At 35.4% G+C, this 20,587-nt stretch overlaps 2 protein-coding genes across 2 annotated transcripts; both read left to right on the forward strand.

Moving 5' to 3' along the window:
• The first annotated feature begins 6,473 nt into the window (after positions 1 to 6,473).
• Positions 6,474 to 13,582, forward strand: LOC143540905 (methylenetetrahydrofolate reductase (NADH) 1-like). Its single transcript, XM_077033864.1, has 13 exons — positions 6,474 to 6,616; positions 8,272 to 8,326; positions 8,430 to 8,441; positions 8,665 to 8,725; positions 8,828 to 8,910; positions 9,051 to 9,224; positions 9,314 to 9,487; positions 10,114 to 10,214; positions 10,281 to 10,392; positions 10,561 to 10,641; positions 10,741 to 10,918; positions 12,129 to 12,463; positions 13,346 to 13,582. The coding sequence occupies exons 1-13, from the start codon at positions 6,474 to 6,476 to the stop codon at positions 13,349 to 13,351; spliced, it is 1,515 nt and encodes a 504-aa protein (XP_076889979.1). The 3' UTR covers positions 13,352 to 13,582.
• A 1,868-nt stretch (positions 13,583 to 15,450) lies between these two features.
• LOC143540916 (uncharacterized) lies at positions 15,451 to 18,750 on the forward strand. Its single transcript, XM_077033875.1, has 7 exons — positions 15,451 to 15,563; positions 16,696 to 17,023; positions 17,189 to 17,271; positions 17,634 to 17,747; positions 17,845 to 17,926; positions 18,001 to 18,465; positions 18,595 to 18,750. Exons 1-7 carry the CDS (start codon positions 15,451 to 15,453, stop codon positions 18,715 to 18,717), a joined length of 1,308 nt encoding a protein of 435 aa, XP_076889990.1. The 3' UTR covers positions 18,718 to 18,750.
• The last annotated feature ends 1,837 nt before the right edge of the window (positions 18,751 to 20,587 follow it).

Consider the following 20,587-nt stretch of genomic DNA (forward strand, 5'->3'; position numbering starts at 1 on the left):
CGAGAACCATCCGGCCACCGTAAGCACCAAACAACCACTATTCATCGTCCTTTAATCACCACAAACACCACCGTAGCTCCTTATAGCTCCGGTGCTGTCCAGAAACCGCTCATACGTTTTTCCGGCGACCTGGTTCGTCTTCTCCGGCGAGTCACGTTTTTCCGGCGAACTCCGTTTCGGTGATTTAAGGTTGCTGCTGCTTGCTGTCAAGGTTTACCGCTGTCCGCCGTGTCTTGTAGCTGTTGGATCTGAGTTCAATACCTTCTGCCGCCGTCATTACATACTGCCGGAATCCGCCACCGCCGCCGCAGGCCGCCGCCGCTGCCGGATTTCCAGTTGGTTGTTGATTGTGTCCAGTCTAGCACTCTCGTTAATTCCTCGGTGTGTCTTCCCGGTTCTTGTTAACCGAGGTATATCGAAAACACCCTATGGTTGATTATTATTATTATTTGCTAGTCGTACTCCTATCGTTTGTAATAGGATCCCGGTTCGGGTTTCGGTTTATCGTTCGTTTTTAACTCGTTTTTATCCGCTGCGTTTTATTGTTTAGTTTATAAGGTTGATTATTAATATGGATTAATAATTATCGAAACGACATAAATAAGTAAAACGGGTCTAAAAGATTTGTCCGTTTTCGTTCCGAACCACCGTTTTGAAACGCCACAATATATCCGTCGATGAACATATATAATATTAAGTTAAATGATTCTTGCACTACTCTATTTAGAATTGTTTTTTTAATGAACTTATCTCATATGTTAAAACTTACTCGTAAAAGTCAATTGAAAAAGAAACTAACTTTTATGTATTAATTTTGGTAATTTTGGTATATAATTAATGATCAGTAATTGGTTAGATAACGTGGATCTTTTTTAATAATACGTGGGTTCAATATGCACGTGGTACTATGTTTATACATGTGTGTTTTTGTAGCTGACACGTGCTCTATGGGTGACATGCCATTTATAGTTTAAGTTGCAGGTCTACGTGGCATGCTAATTTAGTGAAGTCATACCAGAATACAGACGAATCGTGTCTACTAGACCGTAAACTGAGTCAATTTCTTTAAGAAAATAGTAATTATTTTTCTTTATATAACTCTAATCAATTACTTTTATTTTTATGTATGCATAATGAATTGGAATGTGTCTGCTTTTGCTCCTCTTGTACGATATTTTATTTCGTTAGTGTTGTCCAGAGACGGATCCAGGATGTTTTTTCTATGAGTTTACATTTTTTTTGGTGTTTAAATTCGTACAACCAAACATGAAGTCTTTTGGGCCGGTCGAAGAATATTATATAATTCGATATCATGATAAAATAATATGTTAGTTTTAAAAACACATAATAAAACTACATGGTCACTAATTTTTTTTTTTTGATTTGTAAACCCAATTCCTTTTATATATAACACAAACCGAACTACATCTGGATAATGGGTAAGCGAGCAACAAGCTGCGCCGCTATCCCCTTTTGAATCGCAAAGCCTATTCTACTAAATATAAATCTTTGATTCCTCGGGCTCTGCGAGTCACTGTGGACCACCTTCTGCACCAGCTCCAAGAAGCGAACCGCCTCGGGAGCTAGGGATCCAAAAGTGTCGAATGCAAATGGAATGAACACGTGCTGATTCTCCAAACACGATGTCTCATGCTTAGCAACCTTCCTAGACTCCGCTCTCAAAACCGCCTGTCCCGGTATGAAACCACTGTCTCTCAGCCTCACCAACGGGGACACCCCAGTGAGGTCAACACACGCATGCTTACCCCCTACCCAGCCAAACACAAGAACATCCGCAGGACACATGGTAGATCTTCCCTCACGCGGATCAGTCAAAAAGTTAACAGGTGCCTCTTTCTTGGCTGAGATCTCGGCACGTCTAAGCACATCCCATAACACATCTCTAACACAGTCATGACGATACTTGAATCCCGGCAATTCCTTACAGTGGAGGGCATGCTCACCGAATCTATCCAAATGGGCTGTGAACGTATGATGTTTGAACAAGTCTAAAAGTAACCAAAAGTGAAACGGTTGTCTTGTAGCTATTTAAAACCCCGCTAATAAGTAATAACACAGTGATGGTTTACTAGAAACAAAACCGGTTTTAGAAATACTAGAACTTGAGACTTTTTAACTTTATAAGAATTGTAGGAACAAAGAGCTTACAACTACACCATCTTAAACCTTTTGATATGATTTATTTTATAATTTTATGGGTTCACTAAAACTTTTTATATATCGCTTTGACGTAAAACCTGAAAATCAGTGTGTTCCCGTGACCCGAGGAACCTGTATTGGATCTGCCCCTGACGTTGTCTAAAAATCACATATGAAGGATTGGGCTTATTATATAGGGCCGAGTTTATATATGCTGGGTCCTTTATCTCATCTCATGACTCAACTCAACAGTCCAATTTGTGAAGTCCAATTTCAATAAGTTAAAATGGAGCCAACCCATTAGGTACATTCACTCACTATATATGGTAGTGAGATATCTTACATCTAGCAAGATGAATTTCCTGGTGACTACTCTTTCTTTGTCTCACTCTCATACACATACATATGTTGATTAGTTTGTCTTCACATACATAGACATATGCACAAGGGATAAAACAATGATGGCTATGAGCCGAAGGATTTCCCCCTCCCACGATGAGACCTGAGTCCATTCCAAACACGGGGTGAATTGGGGTCTCAACAACACACATGTGTGAGTGCAAGAGCGTCGATGGTCTTGCGGGCATGAGAACATGATGATTGTCTTTTTGTTTTTTCGATTATTAATTAATTTCTAAACCAATTAACCTACTTCACCTCACCCAACAACCCCATTCCACACTCATTCTATCATAAACACATCCGATTTTATATCAACTGAAGAGACACAAATATTTTATGTTTAAATTATTTGATCTATCCTTACTATCAACTTCATTTTATAAATTAAATGTTACAATACAAACAAAGAATTTCATACTTTGAACTATAGTAAGGATAAAAGAATGAGAAACCTAACATTTATGAAATACATATGCGACTTGTGCTTGGATATTGCGGGGCTTTATGATTAAAGAGACGACATTGCATAGAGTAAAAGTAGATACACGAGTCATGGTCACGTAGCATGTGCAATTTAAGCTGGTAGCGTCGTAAACAGAACTTGGCAAATGAGCAAACACATATACGTGACCAAGGTTTGCGTATGCCATGTGGAAGTGAAATGGTTTTTAGTTACGATACAATAGTTAATGTTATTTTATTTATTAAAAATCACATATGAAAAAACAAAAATATCAGTGTTTTGAAAGCATCAACTATTATAGTACATTTAGGACATGTGGAAGTGTAAAACAGTACAAAGTTTTAGTATTAGAAAACAACATTATATGAAATGATATCAATTGTACATATATAAAGTATTTATATGGCAATGAATACCAACAATACCGAGACCCGAGAGGTTTTATACCCTACATAGTTAGGCCCAGAAGGAGACACAAACAACAAGTTATAAGTTTGTTGTGGTAGCCCACCAGGATACATATGTAGGGCCCATATATTTTGGGCAGCCCAACAATAAAATTTTTACAAACCAGGAATTAGAGGTGAAAAAAAAAACCCGAACCCGGAACCGGACCCGAAATAAAAATCTGGAACTAGTATTTTTAATACCTGAACCCGTACCCGATCCTACCCATAGAGTACGGATAGGGTATGCATTTCAGTACTAAAACCCGAGCCCGAACCGGGCCCGATTTGTACCTAGTAATACCCGAAAACCCGAACCGGTTCCATACCCGGAACCGGGTTTTTCAAATACCCGATGTATACCTGAAAGATACCTTAAAAATACCTGAAAAAAACCCCTAAAAAGTGCAAACTTTTAAAAAAACCAATCTATACCCGAAAAATACCCGGAAAAAAGCCCCCATAAACCCAAAAATAAGGTTTTTTCAATACCCGAAAATAAGGTATTCAAATACCCGGTTTTTGAATACCCGGTTCTATACCGACCCGAACCTGATGCGTAGAGTATGGTTTTTAGAGACAATACCCGAACCCGACCCCGACCCAGTTATTACCAATACCCGATTTTTCAATACCTGGTCATACCCGAACCCGATTCCATACCCGAACCCGGGTATTTGAAAAACCTGATTTGTGCACCTCTACCAGGAATGTAAACGAATCGAGCCGAAGCTCGAGTATGCTCGAACTCGGCTCGTTTCAAGATTTTTTTAGGAAACACGATCTCGGCTCGTGAGTTATTTTTTCAAACTCGGCCTCGGCCTCAGATTGTTTATTATTTATTAATTAATTTATATAAGTTTTTTAATTATTTTGATATATTTTGAAAAGAACCTTAAACTAGCCTAAGATCAGCTCGAGCTCGCGTGACACCTTAAACGAGCAAAACCTCAGCTCGAGCTCGACTATGTAGTATAATATTAATAAATAAAAGGTCTAACATTGGTAAACTTAAAAATACACATGGTTCGTTAAGGCTCCACGAGTCTAAATAACTTTCCCATTCAAGGCTCGAGCTGGGGCTCGATAACTACACGAGCTTTATTTGAGGCTTAAGCTAGGCTTGAGCTCGAAAACACTCTGTTTGTTTCAAGCTTTTATCAATCCGAGTTTAAGTAGCTCGAGAACATCTCAGCTCGTTTCCACCCCTATATCAAGTGGATGTTAAAAGATAGACATGAGAAGGTGGGCCTGTGATCATGGGCTAAAATGAGTAGTGTCTAATGAATCATGTGACACTGACATTCTATTTATAGTAATTAATAATCACAAATGCGTAGGAATCACGATGCATCATCCTATCGACTAGAGGGTAGATAGAAGACATGCAATTTATTAGCGGTAGATGTCTTTAAGATGTACACACAATATATACCAATCTTAAGTAAATAATTTAATAAAAAAAATCATATAAATAATTAGACGTAGAGCTTTAAAATTACATTTTATTCGTACAATGTTATATTTAATAGTAATAATTATGTTTCTTTAATATTCTATTAAAGTTACTCAAACTTTTTCTAAACTATAAAACCACCTATGTTATAAGATTGTTTCATAGAATATTTTATTCTATCAATGAATTAATAATATTATAACACTATTTTATCACTGAATATAGTATATATTTATTGTTTTTCTTTTCAGAAAAAATTTTAAACTTCGTATTCTAATATCCTTTTATAGTTTTTACAATCTATCCAAAAATATAATGAAATAAACATAAATATAATTCAAAATAAGATTTTTTTTTATTTAATGTTAAGCGTATAACTAAAAGTCAAAAAACATAAAATCCATGACTTTTGTAAATTATATATATATATATATATATATATATATATATATATAATATATATATATGACTTTTATATTAATTGTTTTTAATCGTTCTTTTATTGAAAGTTACAAATCATGTGCTTTATTAATATTGATATACAATTTTAATCTTTTTAGCAGAACTGAAAACCATATAAAAATTAACATATGTACTGATATAATTGTTGTAAGGTCAGTCACAGTTCAATTTGATTTAGTAGCGGGATGATATTGGTAGAATATCCATATTCGTTGTAGTTTATGATAACAAAAGAAAAATCGTTTTCTCTAATATGAGATGCGCACTCGGTATACTACTAGTTATGACAAGTTTTGATGTGAATTTTCAAGGGATGGACATGACAAAAAATGTCATTTTAATTTCACATTGAAGAACTACTAAAATAGTTGTCAAATTAACATTTGTCCGCAAATGCGCAACAAATGCAAAGGGTGCCATGACAAAAGCTTGCTATCATTGATGAGTCGATAGGTGTGATATATCCGCAAGTTTTTGCACAAAGGTTAAATGTGCATGTTGGTGTCAAATCAAGAGAATAAGAACATAGATCATCACCTGCAAGATAACCACAAGATAAAAAATATTATTGGTATGACAACTATATAAATATATTTTTGGTTCCGGTTTTGGTTATTTTCATTTTTTTTAATTGTGAGTAGAGATACTCGTGTCCAGCTTGGACTCGGGCTCATTTATTAAACGAGCTTGCTTTTAGGCTCGAGCTCGTCCTCGATTAAGCCTGACTCGATCAAACATTTTAACAAACCGATCTCAAGCCACTCGACTGGTCTGCACCCCTACCAACAAAGTAAAGGGACATAATTTATCATACTCCCAAAACCAAAAGGATCCAAAAACACAGTCATCAGTCATCACACTATAAAACAATCAAACAGATGTTACCAATTTTGCTATGCCTGTACCCACAATCTGTATACTCACTCAATTCGCCTACAAACATGAAGGTAATCGACAAGATCCTGGAGTCCACGTCACCCGGGTCATCCGGAAAACCCTAACGGCGGAGTTGACCCTGGAGATAGCGAGGCGGATGCAGAACCTGGTGTGTGTGGAGACGATGATGCACCTGACGTGTACGAACATGCCCGTGGAGAAGATTGATTACGCGCTGGAGAGTGTGAAGAAGGATGGGATTCAGAATGTGTTGGCTTCGAGAGGTGATCCGCCACGTGGACAGGATAAGTTTGCGCAGACTGAAGGAGGGTTTGCCTCGGCCGTCTCAACGTTAGTGGAGGCCTAAAGCGAACTAATGTTGAGGCCTTTTTAAAAAAATCCATTTGTGTAAACCCTCGTCCTTTTCCCGGGCTTGGGACCGGCAATAATAAACCAATAAAATATTTGTTTCTTTAACCTTTTAGATTGACCCGATTCAAACTTTCGAATTGTATTTGACATTATAAAAAAAATCTAACTATAAATAATCTAAAATTCTACCCATCGGCCGCCATTAGCTTATGTCCTTATTTTATTTTTTATACTATGGGTGTCATAATACAAGGATGAATCATTTAATGACATGGGCCTCACTCTTAACTTGGTCACCCATCAACAAGTTCTTAATAAAAAAGCCCAGTTTTAAAAGATGTAGTACATAACCCATATAAAATTAGAGGCCTATAACTAATGGAGGCCCAAAGCAATTGCCTTAGTTGGGCCGGCCCTGGCTCTTGATTTGGTAGGTGGTGTTGTGGTTTGGTTGATTATGGTTAGGACTGGAAAACGGGTCGGGTCAGGTGGGTTCGGGTTGGAATTTTAGGTCAATTCAGAAAAGGGTTATTTTGGGTCGGATCAGGTGGATTCGGGTCAATTCAGAAAAGGGTTATTTTGGTTAGGTTCAGGCGGGTTTGGGAGAATTTGGGTCAGTTCAGAAAAGGTTTATTTTGGTTCAGTTCGGGCAGGTTCGGGTCAGAATTTGGGTCAATTCAGAGAATTGTTATTTTGGTTCGGGTCGAAAGGCTCGGGTCACAACAGGTTTTGGGTAGGGGTGCAAACGAGCCGAGCTGCTCGTGAAAAAGCTCGATCGTGCTGAGCTTCACTTATCGAGCTCGAGCCGGCTCGCGAGCCTAAACGAGCTTGTCATTTATATATTTTTTTGTAACTATATATATTAATATACACATATATATTTAATAATTAATTGATATATATAATTTTATGAAAAAAATTAACTAAATAACATATTATTTTATATATAAAGTTATTATGAAAATAAATATACAAATATAATTATAAATATATAAAAAATTAATTAATAAATATTAAACGAGCCGAGCTCGAGCTTGAAAAACTACGAAACAAGCCGAGCTCGAGGTTTATAAATAAAGATCAAAACGAGCCGAGCTCGAGCCTGGTCGGGCTCGGCTCGTTTGCACCCCTACTTTTGGGTTAGAACGGGTTTGGATCAAAATGGGTAAGGGTCAAAACAAGTCGATTCAAAAAAGATTATTTTCTGTTACCAGAATCTGTATTGGGTCCAAGGAGGCTTTGCTTGTGATCTTGTTGTGGTTAGGACTGGCAAACGGATTGGGTTGAGCGGGTTCAGGTCGGAATGGGTCGATTCAAAAAAGGGTCTTTTGGTTCGGGTCGGGACGGGACGGGTATCGGGTCAGAACAGGTTTCGGGTTAGAATTGGTTCGGATCAAAATGGGTTAGGGTCGAAACGGGTCGATTCAAAAATGGGTTATTTTTGTTCGGATCAAATGGTCTTGGGTCAGAATCGGTTTCGGGTTAGAATAGGTTCAGATCAAAACGGGTTGGTTTTGAAAAATGTTTTTTTTTTGGAAATTAGTCAAATTACTTCATTTTACAGTTTTTGATCAATTACTTAGATTCAAATTTGTGAATTTGAAGTCAAATTGTTTATTGAGTTGCTGACTTAGCTACCGAGACCGTGCTATATTGTGTATGCAGCATTACATTTTGAACTGGCAGCAGGTTATTTTATCAAGATTATACAAATCACTTGTATGGGGACTACTAATTACTTAATAAATGAACCAGTTTTGAAATATAATATTTTTGATTTGTGATATAATAGGTTTTGAGCAACGTTAGATGGTTGGATATATCTTTTGAGATCTATGAAGTCTTTAATAACATCCTAAAGCTGATGTTGACTATAAAGAACTTTACAACATGGTGCCTTAAGAGTATATGAAATCACAGTTAACCTGATTAAGCTGCAGCCTGTATTGATTGTAGTAACTAATTTTAGTTAATGGTTTTGAAGGTTTAAGATATAAGACTTAATATCTGCCCCTCTTTCTTTGCAGGTGGAGCATATCCGTAAGTCATACGGTGATTATTTTGGCATAGCCGTTGCTGGTTATCCAGGTTTCCATAACCAAATATCCCATGCATATTATTGTTCTATTTTTTTCGGGTTGATATTTTGTAGTTTTCCTTTTCTAAATGTCTCTAAAAAAATATTTTCAGAGGCACATCCTGAGGTCATCGAAAGCAACGGTTTGGCTACACCCGAAGCATACGCCAAGGATCTTGCTTACCTCAAGAGAAAGGTACAATCTTTTTTAAAATTGTATGTGTTTTGATGTAGTTTTTCATTTTCTTAGATTAGGACAATGTGCAAGGTAGACGATTAACTGCTTTTGTAGACGATTACCAATTGTAACTTATAAATGTGATTCTTTATTTGCAGGTTGATGCAGGAGCAGATGTGATTGTCACGCAACTTTTCTATGATGTCGACAACTTTCTCAAATTTGTGAATGATTGTCGACAAATTGGAATTACTTGTCCCATTGTTCCCGGCATCATGCCCATTAACAACTATAATGGCTTCATTCGCATGACTGGTTTTTGCAAAACTAAGGTATTGTTGTTTAATGTTGTTGTTGTTATTATTATTATTATTATCTTTGCTATTTGAAATTGGCCTGAAACTTACATTTTTCATTGCAGATCCCATCTGAAATCACTGCTGCATTGGAGCCCATTAAGGACAACGAGGAAGCCGTTAGAGCTTATGGAGTTCACCTTGGAACTGAAATGTGTAAGAAAATTATGGCTAGTGGAATCAAGACATTGCATCTTTATACACTCAACATGGAGAAATCTGCATTGGCAATTTTGACCGTAAGGAACTCGTTAAATAATATTTTTTATTTTAAAATAGTAGCTGCTTCCAAACTAGTAGCACCATTTTCATTATTATAAATAGGGGTGTGCAAGAAACCGTAAAAACCGATCCAAAACCGAAAAATCGAAAAATCTAAACCGAAAAAACAGAATCGAAACAAAAACCGCTGGTTTGGTTTTATGTTTTTGTAGAAACCGAACTTATGGTTCGGTTTTGGTTTTGCATGAAATAAAACCAAAAAACCCGAACCGAATTTCTAAATTTTTTTATATATTTATTTTTTATTTTAAATAATTGATAATAATTTAATAAATATGTACCTTGATTATATTTGACCAAATGTATAATTATCAACTAGTTAACAATTAACATAATTATTTATACTTATTTTCGTTAATTCATTATTTTTACCCAAATTTTCAAGCTCAAATGGAAAAACTGAAAAAATCTGAAACCGAACCGAAACCAAAATGAAAACCGAAAAACCGAAACCGAAAAAACCGTAGCCGAACAGTTTCAAAACTTCAAAAACCGAAGTTTTGGTTTTTGGTTTTAGCTTAAAACCGCACCAAACAGCACCACGCAGACCCCTAATTATAAATGTTAAAATTTTACCGTGCAGAATCTTGGATTGATTGAAGAGTCCAAAATATCAAGGCCATTGCCATGGAGGAAACCTACCAACCTTTTTCGTCTTAAGGAAGACGTGAGGCCAATATTCTGGTATGCAACAAACACGTGCATTTACAAATCGACAATTTTCTGCATTGTAAATGATTTGTTTTTTTAGGCCAATCGTCCAAAGAGTTACATAACTAGGACTATTGGTTGGGAGCAGTATCCACATGGGCGTTGGGGCGATGCTTCTAATGCTTCATATGGTGCATTGACCGATCATCAGGTACATAAAAATTTTAACTTTTGTGTACGACTGCACGAGTCTTGTAAATGTGTCCATTATCACATATACGCTACCTCCCGTTTAACGTTTCATGTTTTGCATGGCCATCATATAAACAATATATTATCCTTTTCTTCAAATAATACATGTTTGTTAATGTGTGAGCAGTTCTTGCGACCACGTGCACGTGACAAGAAGCTTCAAGAGGAGTGGGTGGTTCCTTTGAAAAAGTTTGATGACATTTCTGAGGTATGGTATATCTTTATAAATTTGTTCAATCTTTAGAGGCTAATCGCAACATTTCGCGTGACAAAAGTGCTTATATTTACAATTTACATTTTATATCAGAAATTCATGAAATACTGCCTTGGGCAACTGAAAACCAGCCCTTGGTCTGAACTAGATGCACTTCAGCCGGAGACAAAGATTATTAATGAACAACTAGCTTCAATAAACCTCAAGGGTTTCCTCACCATCAACAGCCAACCGCCCGTTAATGGAGCGAAATCTGATTCCCTATCTGTTGGTACGATTTTCTATATATTTTTTAAAATTTCTTCTATCCCAATAGCTAAAGAATTTGAGAGCTTTGATTTAAGGTTTGTAAACCTCTAAAAGCTTCATCATCATCGTCATCGTCATCGTCATCGTCATCGTCATCGTCATCGTCATCGTCGTACTCAGTATATCCCACCAATAGCAATGCTATGGTAGGGTCTGAGGAGGGTAAGATGTAGACAGCCTTACCTCTATCCCATAGGGATAGAGAGGCTGCTTCCGGTGAGACCCCCAGCTCGATGGTAGTTTTGCATCAAGCCTTGGACATAAGGCACATAGCACTCAATCATCGGGACACCGGCTGATTGGTGCATGTGCCCTTGTCTTCCGGCTATCAACGCCACCACATGATGCCTGATTAACCTTCCGCCACTTTTAACGTTATTTTCATGAGATTAGTAAAATAACGTCAAAATTAGTGCAATTTTACTTTTGCCCACCCGAGGGTTCACACATATATACATTATATGCGCGCACCGCAAGCAGGGCGTCTCTAAAAGCTTTATGTATAGTGTAAATGGTTTTTTTTTTTACCAAAAACATATATATGAGTTGATGATGTGGCATGACATGTCACATTGATAAACCTCCAAAATGGTTCAACTCATGTATAGTGTAAATAGTTTTTTTTTATACCAAAAACATATATATGAGTTGATGATGTGGCATGACATGTCACATTAATAAACCTCCAAAATGGTTCAACTCATGTATAGTGTAAATAGTTTTTTTTTTACCAAAAACATATATATGAGTTGATGATGTGTCATGACATGTCACATTTAATAAACCTCCAAAATGGTTCAACTCATGTATAGTGTAAATTGTTTTTTTTTTTACCAAAAACATATATATGAGTTGATGATGTGGCATGACATGTCACATTTAATAAACCTCCAAAATGGTTCAACTCATGTATAGTGTAAATTGTTTTTATATATATATATATATATATGAGTTGATGATGTGGCATGTAAATAGTTTTTTTTACCAAAAACATATATATGAATTGATGATGTGGCATGACATGTCAGATTAATAAACCTCCAAAAATGGTGTACCATAGTGGATGCTGTTAAATAGATATATAACTAACATAACCCCAACCAGCCTATTTCTACTACAATGTATATTGTTTATGTTTATTTGTAACAATAAATGTTTTTTTGGCTTTGAAGGATGGGGCCCAGCGGGCGGGTACGTATACCAGAAAGCATATGTGGAATTCTTCTGCTCCGGTGATAAGTTAAACGCTCTAGTGGAGAAATCGAAGGCGTACCCTTCACACACATACATAGCAGTGAACAAAGAAGGAAACTTGATATCAAATGTGGGCAAAAATGATGTGAATGCAGTTACATGGGGAGTGTTTCCAGCTAAAGAAATCATTCAACCAACTGTCGTTGACCCGTCAAACTTCTTGATATGGAAAGATGAAGCATTTGAAATCTGGTCAAGAGGGTGGGCCCAGTTGTACCCTGAAGATGATTCTTCAAGATCACTTCTTCAAGAGGTTTGCTTGCAATATAGTTGTTCATTAATGTTAACTTATTGAATGACCATTTTACCCTTACTTCACAAAAGGATTTTAACATATTTTCCATTCCAAAAACATATATTAACTTACTAAATTACTCCCTCCGTCCCCTAACAAGTGTCATGGTTTGAAAAACACAAATTTTAAGAAACTTTGAATTATTGCACTTTTTGCTTAACAAATGACTATAATGCCCCTTACATATATAAAAAGACAAAATTTAAAAAGTTTTAATGATTGTATTTGTGTAAGGGTAAACTTGGAAATTAGTTAATAAATTTTAAAAGTGGACATTTGCAATGGGTCAAACTAAAATGGAAATGTAGACACTTTCAAAGGGACGGAGGGAGTACTATTTTACATTTTTACTCTTATTTTTATGAAAAGACTTTTACAAACGACGGACATGTTAACCTACGTCGGATACGCGTTCTATGCCGGTTACGCTAGTAACGCGTCTGACGACAATTACACGTCAGGTTACTAGTGTCGGACGCATAACCGATACCTGACGTGTAAATGTCGTCGGACGTGATACCATTGTAACTGGCGGTTAACGTGTCCGACGTCGGTATAAATCTTTTAGTAAATATAAGGGTAAAGTAGTCAATTCTTAACTAAATACCTTTAGTAAAAACAAGGGTAAAATAGTCATTCGATAAGTCAAATGTAGTCGAATGGATAAATATGTAATATATATGTTTTAGAAAGGGGAGATACGTAATTGATTTTTTGGCTTGAAGAAATATGTAATTAATGGTTTTAAGAAGTGGAAAAATGTAAAAATCTCTAGTTTTTATACGACATGTTTTAGATGAGCGAGTTTCATTTGATTGCTATTTTGTTATTGGTTAACAGGTATAGAACACTTACTACTTGGTTAGCTTGGTTGATAATGACTACATAAACAGTGACTTGTTTAACGTGTTCAAGGACTTGTAAACCGTGTGGTCATGATCCGTGTAATGGATCTCTATAGAGGAACGATGGTGTTGCGCTTACAATTTGCTATTTTCAATTTTTTTTGTATTTGTAATGCTCCTACATTCGTTGTGCAAATTATGTGTGCTTAAGCAACCGATTTATTTACTCCGATGGGCATACGACTATACGAGCCCGTGTTAGTTGCATTAGTACAAGCATCAATGCATGATGTACCATCTTATGTTACTTACATCAGTGTATTATGTTTTTGTATTTAATATAGTCGTTGAAATCTATGAATGATCCTGGTTGGGGACCTGCTTAGGTGGATGTGTTCACAAACCGACCCGATAACACCCCAAAACCGGTTTCCAAACCAGCCCAACCCGTAAGTTCGTATACCAGTTCGCACTTTGGAGATTCAAACCAGTTTAAGACCCTGTTCGATTTGAAAAAAAAACGTTTTTTGTTTTGCACCAAACCGGTTTATAACCTAACTCAAACTGATCTAATATGTTCGTTTATTTTTCTTTATTCACTACAACCTGAACATGTTTAAACCAAACCGGTTTTGACTAGCTATTGAATAAATGGATCCGGTTCAACCCGGTTTGTGCCCATTAACCAGATTACAACCCAAACCACCTATGTTTTCTGGGTCGGTTATGTTAAGATTATATTCATCTTTAATACTTTTATACCCGGATTGTTACACTCATTCTTTAAGTGGACTTAGACTGTTAATGATATACTAAGAAGTTTATAGATTGATACCGTAGCGGTACTGGTACCAAATTTCAAGAAAAGTACGTACCGAGTACCGTATCTTCGGTTTCGGTTCGGTACGGTAGTTACAAAATGTTTTTTTATATGGTATAGCCATATAGGTACCAAGCCGGCACTATATTTCAAGTAAAATGCGTACTAAATACCGTAACGAAAGATTCAATACAGTTTAATACGCTACCGCTACGGTATGGTTACTCGGTACCAAATGGCGGGAGTTAAAAAATATTTTGGTGTGTTTTATATATTTTTGTTTGTGCATATTAAGGTTGCCCAAACTGCTCGCTCAAAAATTGTTTATAAAATGCTTGTTCGATTTTCGCTCGGTATGTAAATGAGTTGTTCGAATTGGTTTATGAACAAGCCAAGCACGAGCAACGTTTCGCTCGGTTTGGTTCGGTTTGTTTTGCTCGAATTATTTGTTATTTATTACATTTATATATAAATTTTGTGTGTATATATAAAAATAAACTACTTTTTTAAAGTTTTTAAAAATGTTATTCTTTTGTGTTGACTTTAAAGTTCAAATTTAAACACTATCCGCTCGTTTTTTATATATATTTTAACTTTTAGTTTTATGCATTTATAAATGGGAAGTTTAGACATTTTAGAGTTAAAAGTTTTGAATTAATTATAATTTTGGAGTTTAGAAATTAATTTCAATTTTTAAAAGAAACATAGATATTACATCAACATAGCAGGTAGGCGGACAACAAGCTGCGCCGCCACCCCTTTCTGAATTGCAAACCCTGACTTGCTAAAGACATACCCCTGCCCCTTTTACATGTTTAGAAATTTAAAATTTAAAACTTTATACGAAATCAAACAAAACCAATCCGATCCAAGCCGCTCAGTTTCAAACCAAACCAAGTCCAAACATGTAAAATATCGTTCGTGTGAAGATAAAATCAATTCATGATTTCCATTAAACGTAAATGCAAGTTACATACACAAAATATGGAGAGAATATCTCCTTACAATTATGAGAAATATAACAACATAATGACTAGTTAAAGGTATTTTAAATTTTGAATTACGTTTGGCGGCTATTAGTTCGTTTCTTTTAATTCAATTTGCTCGGTTCGGTTCGTGAAAAACACGAGTGTTTTAGATTTAATCACAAAAATTCAAGTGTGTTGGCGCTTGTTTATTAGTTCCCGCCACCCAATTCCCATCAGTTTCACTTCAAACTTCAAACCCTAACACACACATATACATACATACATACAACAATAATAATTAGGGGTATTATGATGGATTCATTCGGCGGCAAGGCGATTTGTTCAATTTGCTATGATGATCTGAAACCAATTGTTGAAGATCTTCAAGTTATTGCTATCTGCGGTCATGTCTTCCATGAGCTCTGGTTTGTACTCAATTATTTATTATTATTATTATTATTATTATTATTAATAATTTATGTATTACGATCTTATTACTTGATATATCCAAACATCAATCCTTTTTAGATAGTTATTATATCTGTGATATGATTTAAAAACTGTAATTAACAAAAATATGTAAAACCTTAGTTTGTAATTGATATGAATTCATGTGTCTGTCTTCTTTTTATGCAAAAAGTTTATTTTTTTTACTTAACATGATCTTATAAGTTATGGTTTTGGAATTCAATCAAGAATTTGCAGTTATATAATCAAATTAACCTTTTTTTTGACCGATTTTCATTCATTTTTACTGATCACCGATATTAGGTAGGTGTGGGCGGTTATTAGCCTCAATCAAATTAACCAATCATTTTTCGGTTAGTCGGTTTGGTTTATTCGGTTATTTTTTCGATACTTTTTGGTTAAGTACGGTAAATGGATGCATAAATACATGAAAATGAAGATACAAATACATGAAATGGTGGTATAATACATTAAATGGAGGTTTAGAGGCTAGAAATATATGAAAATATGAATGGTTTGGGTATGGTTCAGTTAACCAGCGGCACAAAAAAGAAGCGGTATCTGATTTTTGGTTATTTCGGTTCAGTTTTCAGTCCGGTTCGGTTATTGCTCATCTCTTTTAGGGGCCAATTACGTGAAATCGCGTCGGAAGCCCAGCGATTAGATACTATTTCCGTTTAATTGGTTCATAGATCCGATTTTGACAACATCCTATCGGTTCTGTAATCTGTGCATATGTAATCTTGATGGAAATTGAAATCAACAAATTTATAATACCCTAGCTGTTATTTAATGACTTTCAAGTTGTTTGCATGTGATTCATATGTGTGGTGTTACTGGTGTACATTTTTATTTACTATTTACTCTATCATATGTTTAATTGGATGAACTATGGACTATCAAATAACCCTTGTCTTGATCTTGATAGTGCATATGTTACGTTGTATGATAAAAAATATATGCTACCTGCTAGTGCTTGCTGTGACTGCAAATTACCCTGTAAATTTGAATACGAGTCGATTACTTTTTGTTTACGGATAACGGATTATATTGATAAAGTTTATTTTTTTAACGGTGGCAAAAATCTAGCATACAAGAAACGTTTGAGTTTTTTTCAAAGGGGAAGAAAAAATGTCCAATTTGCAAGCAAACATGTTCCGCATCCGATGTGAGCCGGCTTTATTTTCAGTCAGTTGATGACTCTAACGACTCTCAGAAACCGCAAACTCACAAAGAAGATCCAAATGAACTTAAGTTAGAGGTCAGAAGACTTGAAGGAAAGAATAATGAGCTCAATTTAGCTTTAGAACGTCGAGAAAATGATCTCAAAAACATTAATAATGAGGTAATCTATCTAACTATTACAATGATACAATGCACTTATTCTTATTTGTCTATAATTTTGTTGACTACTTTTGTCTGATTACGGTTATGATATATTTTTTCTGTAGCTTTGCGTGTACAAGGAGCAAGCACACACATTCAATAGCTTACTTAACTCGAAAACACAGGTAATCATCAAAATGCTAATTTTAAACAAAGCTCTTGATTAAGGTTATTCTTACTATTAAATATGTTACAGGATCTTAATAAATCAGAATTAGAGCGTATTAAGTTGCAGGAGACGAATACTGCTTTAGCCAAAGAACTTGCTGCACTCAGATTGTAAGTATTCTGGTTCTTAGTTTAGATAATAGCATGTAGAAGTGGCAAAGTTTTATAAAATATGTAATGTGTTAAAAATAACTGCATTTGTGTTGAAATGAGTCAGGTTGGGTCGACCCACATACACCTACCTGTCCAGTTTATATATATATATATATTGCAATATGTGTTATATATAATTACAAAAAAGTATGATAATAATCTAAATGTTTGAATAAAACAAATCGGAAGGTTGTATGCATTACAAATACAAGTCGGGTAATTTGGATACGTTTCATGTTTGGACCCATCTAACGCATTTATAATTAAACGGGTCGTAATTGCCATTCCTAAATTATAGGTTTTATTTTGCACTATTGCAGGGTCTCTGATTTCAACTTGAAAGAGAATGAAATTGTCAAACTTGCTTCTTTAGATGAGCCCCGTGGTAAACACAGTGTGGACATTCTATCACAGATATTGGTTTCCCGTAACAAGTAAGTTTTGTTACCTTTATAACTTTTATATACGTATTTTTCACATATATACACTGGGATGTAATGTGGTGCCGGGTGCGACATGTTTTTCTAATAGGGCGTATATGGAACTAATGACTAAGTACAAAACTCTGGAGAAAAACGAGGCCCGTTCTCCTAAAGAGCTTGAAAAACTAAAGGTAAAACCATTACAATAACCTTTTTGTGTAACTAACTTTTGTTTAATGGAAAATTTACTGTGTTACTTGAATAGAAAAAAATAAAAAAAACGGAGACAGCTAAGGAAACGAAAGAAAATGAAATGGACCCCACATCAGCATGTACACCGCGGGATACGATAAAGGAGCCTAGTATTCATCTTGGAAAAACAAAGAGGTTAAGAGCGTGTGAAGTTACTAATGAAAGTAGTAATAAAGATGTTGTCGGTTCTTGCATTTTAATCGATGATGATGATGATGCGCCGAAGGTTTCAGTTTCACCTAATTCCTCATCAAATGATTCATTTAATAATAAAGATGCAGACTTTTGTTTCTCAGCTGGACTTCTAGGTCCAGGTGGAACACAAAGACACCTTGGAAAATGGTGCAAAAAGAGTCAAAGTAAGGGGTTTAATGCATCATTTATGCAAACACAAGCATCTGATGATCTTGTTTCTGTTGGACCTGACGGTAGAGGTGGTACGATAAATATTTTGAAGTCCCAAAACCCGATCTCACTCGTAAGTTTTCAGTCCAATGAACGGTTTACTTTAGTATGTTTTCGGTTTTCATTTTATTTGCTTCTATGTTCATATTTAAGTGATTTTTGTGTGTTATTTGTTGACAATTTTTTAAATATATACAAGCAGAACTTTAAGGGATCATTATCTTCTGCTAACAGTGACAAGAATGGGTCTAAAGCAAGTATTTCGCACTCTCGGGGGAGCTCGCAGATCAAACACTTTTACAGTAAAACAGGTCAATATGACTAGTGAGTATAATGCTGTGTGATGTAGATTTTATCATTATTTTAACGCTTTTTGGCGTATACATCTCCACAGTTTTAGAAATGGTTAAAAAGTTTTAATTGTTTAGCATTCACATTGGAACCTCTATCTCTATCTACGATCCTTCACATCCAACTCTCTATGCTGACTACTATCCTCCAAATATAGAGAAGTACTTTAGATTTGAAATCTGCTGGGAATCGCGTCGTCTTTGGGTATTAAATCCATTTGAGTTTTTGTTAAAAGGTTGTAGAAAGTTTGAATTTTTATTAGAAATTGTTATTGACCTCATAACAAGAAATAGGCGGTTGCAAAACCATGGAGTAGGAAAACAAATTTTATGCAAAGCAACATTGAAATAAATTTTTTAGCAAGTCACCAATCATCCAATATGTTACATAATGTTTTGCTCAATTGATTTCCATTCATTTTTTCCCTATAAATAGGTAAATTACAATTGTAACAACTAGACGTGCACAAATCGGGTATTTTATAAACCCGGAACCAGGTATGGTAAACAAAAGTCAAACCGGGTTTGGGTAGGAACCGGTTCCGGGTATAGTCGGGTATTTGACCGGTTCCTCTGGGTTTTTTTCGGGTTTCGGGTAGGGTAGGGTTAGGTTTTGACCGGGCATTCCCGGTTCTGGTTCCACCAGTTTCAGGTACGGCTCTGGGGAGAAATCCTATATCTGGTCCTACCCGTGAGTCGGGTACGATTAGGAACCGGTTCCGGGTCGGGTTCAGACCTGACCTTTTTGTGCACCTCTAGTAACAACTATATTTCTTATTTTGAGATAATTATACAAAATCATTGTTTGATATACAACTATCTTAGGGACTGTTTGTTTGGATCCGAGACCATTAAGATTTAACTATTTAAGAGGTTTGTCTGATTCGGTCAGATATAGGTGTGTTTGCTAGATTAAAACCTTTTAGTGGTTTAGCACACCTCTGAATTTGGCATGAATGAAATTATGATATTAGTCTAAACTATGTTCTGGTTTTCTAGCTGGTCGATCTTCTCGTTCTTAATTTCTTTTGGCCAACGAGACAGTTGAAACCGCATCACAATAATGTCGTGGTTCAAAGTCCACTTCACAAATCCGGAAATAAGCTTTACTTTTCGGTTCTTGATTCATCTAAATATACATCGCCTAGCACATTTATAATTCAATGTTGGTACGTACATCTTTTTAACAAAACAAAAGTTATACGACCACTTTGAAACTTGAATGAACTCACCTTTAAGTCTTTGATTTCACCACGTCAAGCAGTACTTTACTTGTTAGTCGTAGATCTGCGATGAACCATCGTAGCTCAACGACGATCAAGTAGAAACCGCGAACAACCTTTTCATGATGCCACAAAAGCCAATTCCATCAATATCCATGAAGTTCTACTTCACATACACATGTGTTAGTAATATAGTGATTTAAGCTACCACGCAATGCACACATTCCAGTTACAAAACCATGATTTTCACATATTCTATGTCTTTTACATAACATGTAGTAAAAAAAGTTTAAATGTTATAATTTGTGTAACTTTCAAGTAATCACACAATACACAATGGTTTTTTCTAACACCTTACTCTATTTTCTACGAACACCATAATCTACTTATATTAATTAAAGTTGACTACAAGACCCAATAGAATTTAATTTGGACCATCTAAATTTTTTGTCACTCTATTTTTTTCAATGTCTATAGTTACTTTAGTTTTACAAATATATTAATCTTTGGAAGTTATTTTTGTTAGCTATTTATAGATTGTAAATTCCATAGTGAATAAAATAACTTCAATTCTCAAATCATTGCATTAGTGTAAACTGTAAAATCTAACATGTAAAATTTA

Source organism: Bidens hawaiensis, unplaced genomic scaffold (genome assembly GCF_021521415.1).
Source record: "Bidens hawaiensis isolate Kalapana, Puna unplaced genomic scaffold, B.hawaiensis_p1.1 tig00000820_1, whole genome shotgun sequence".
Classification (NCBI taxonomy): Eukaryota; Viridiplantae; Streptophyta; class Magnoliopsida; order Asterales; family Asteraceae; genus Bidens; species Bidens hawaiensis.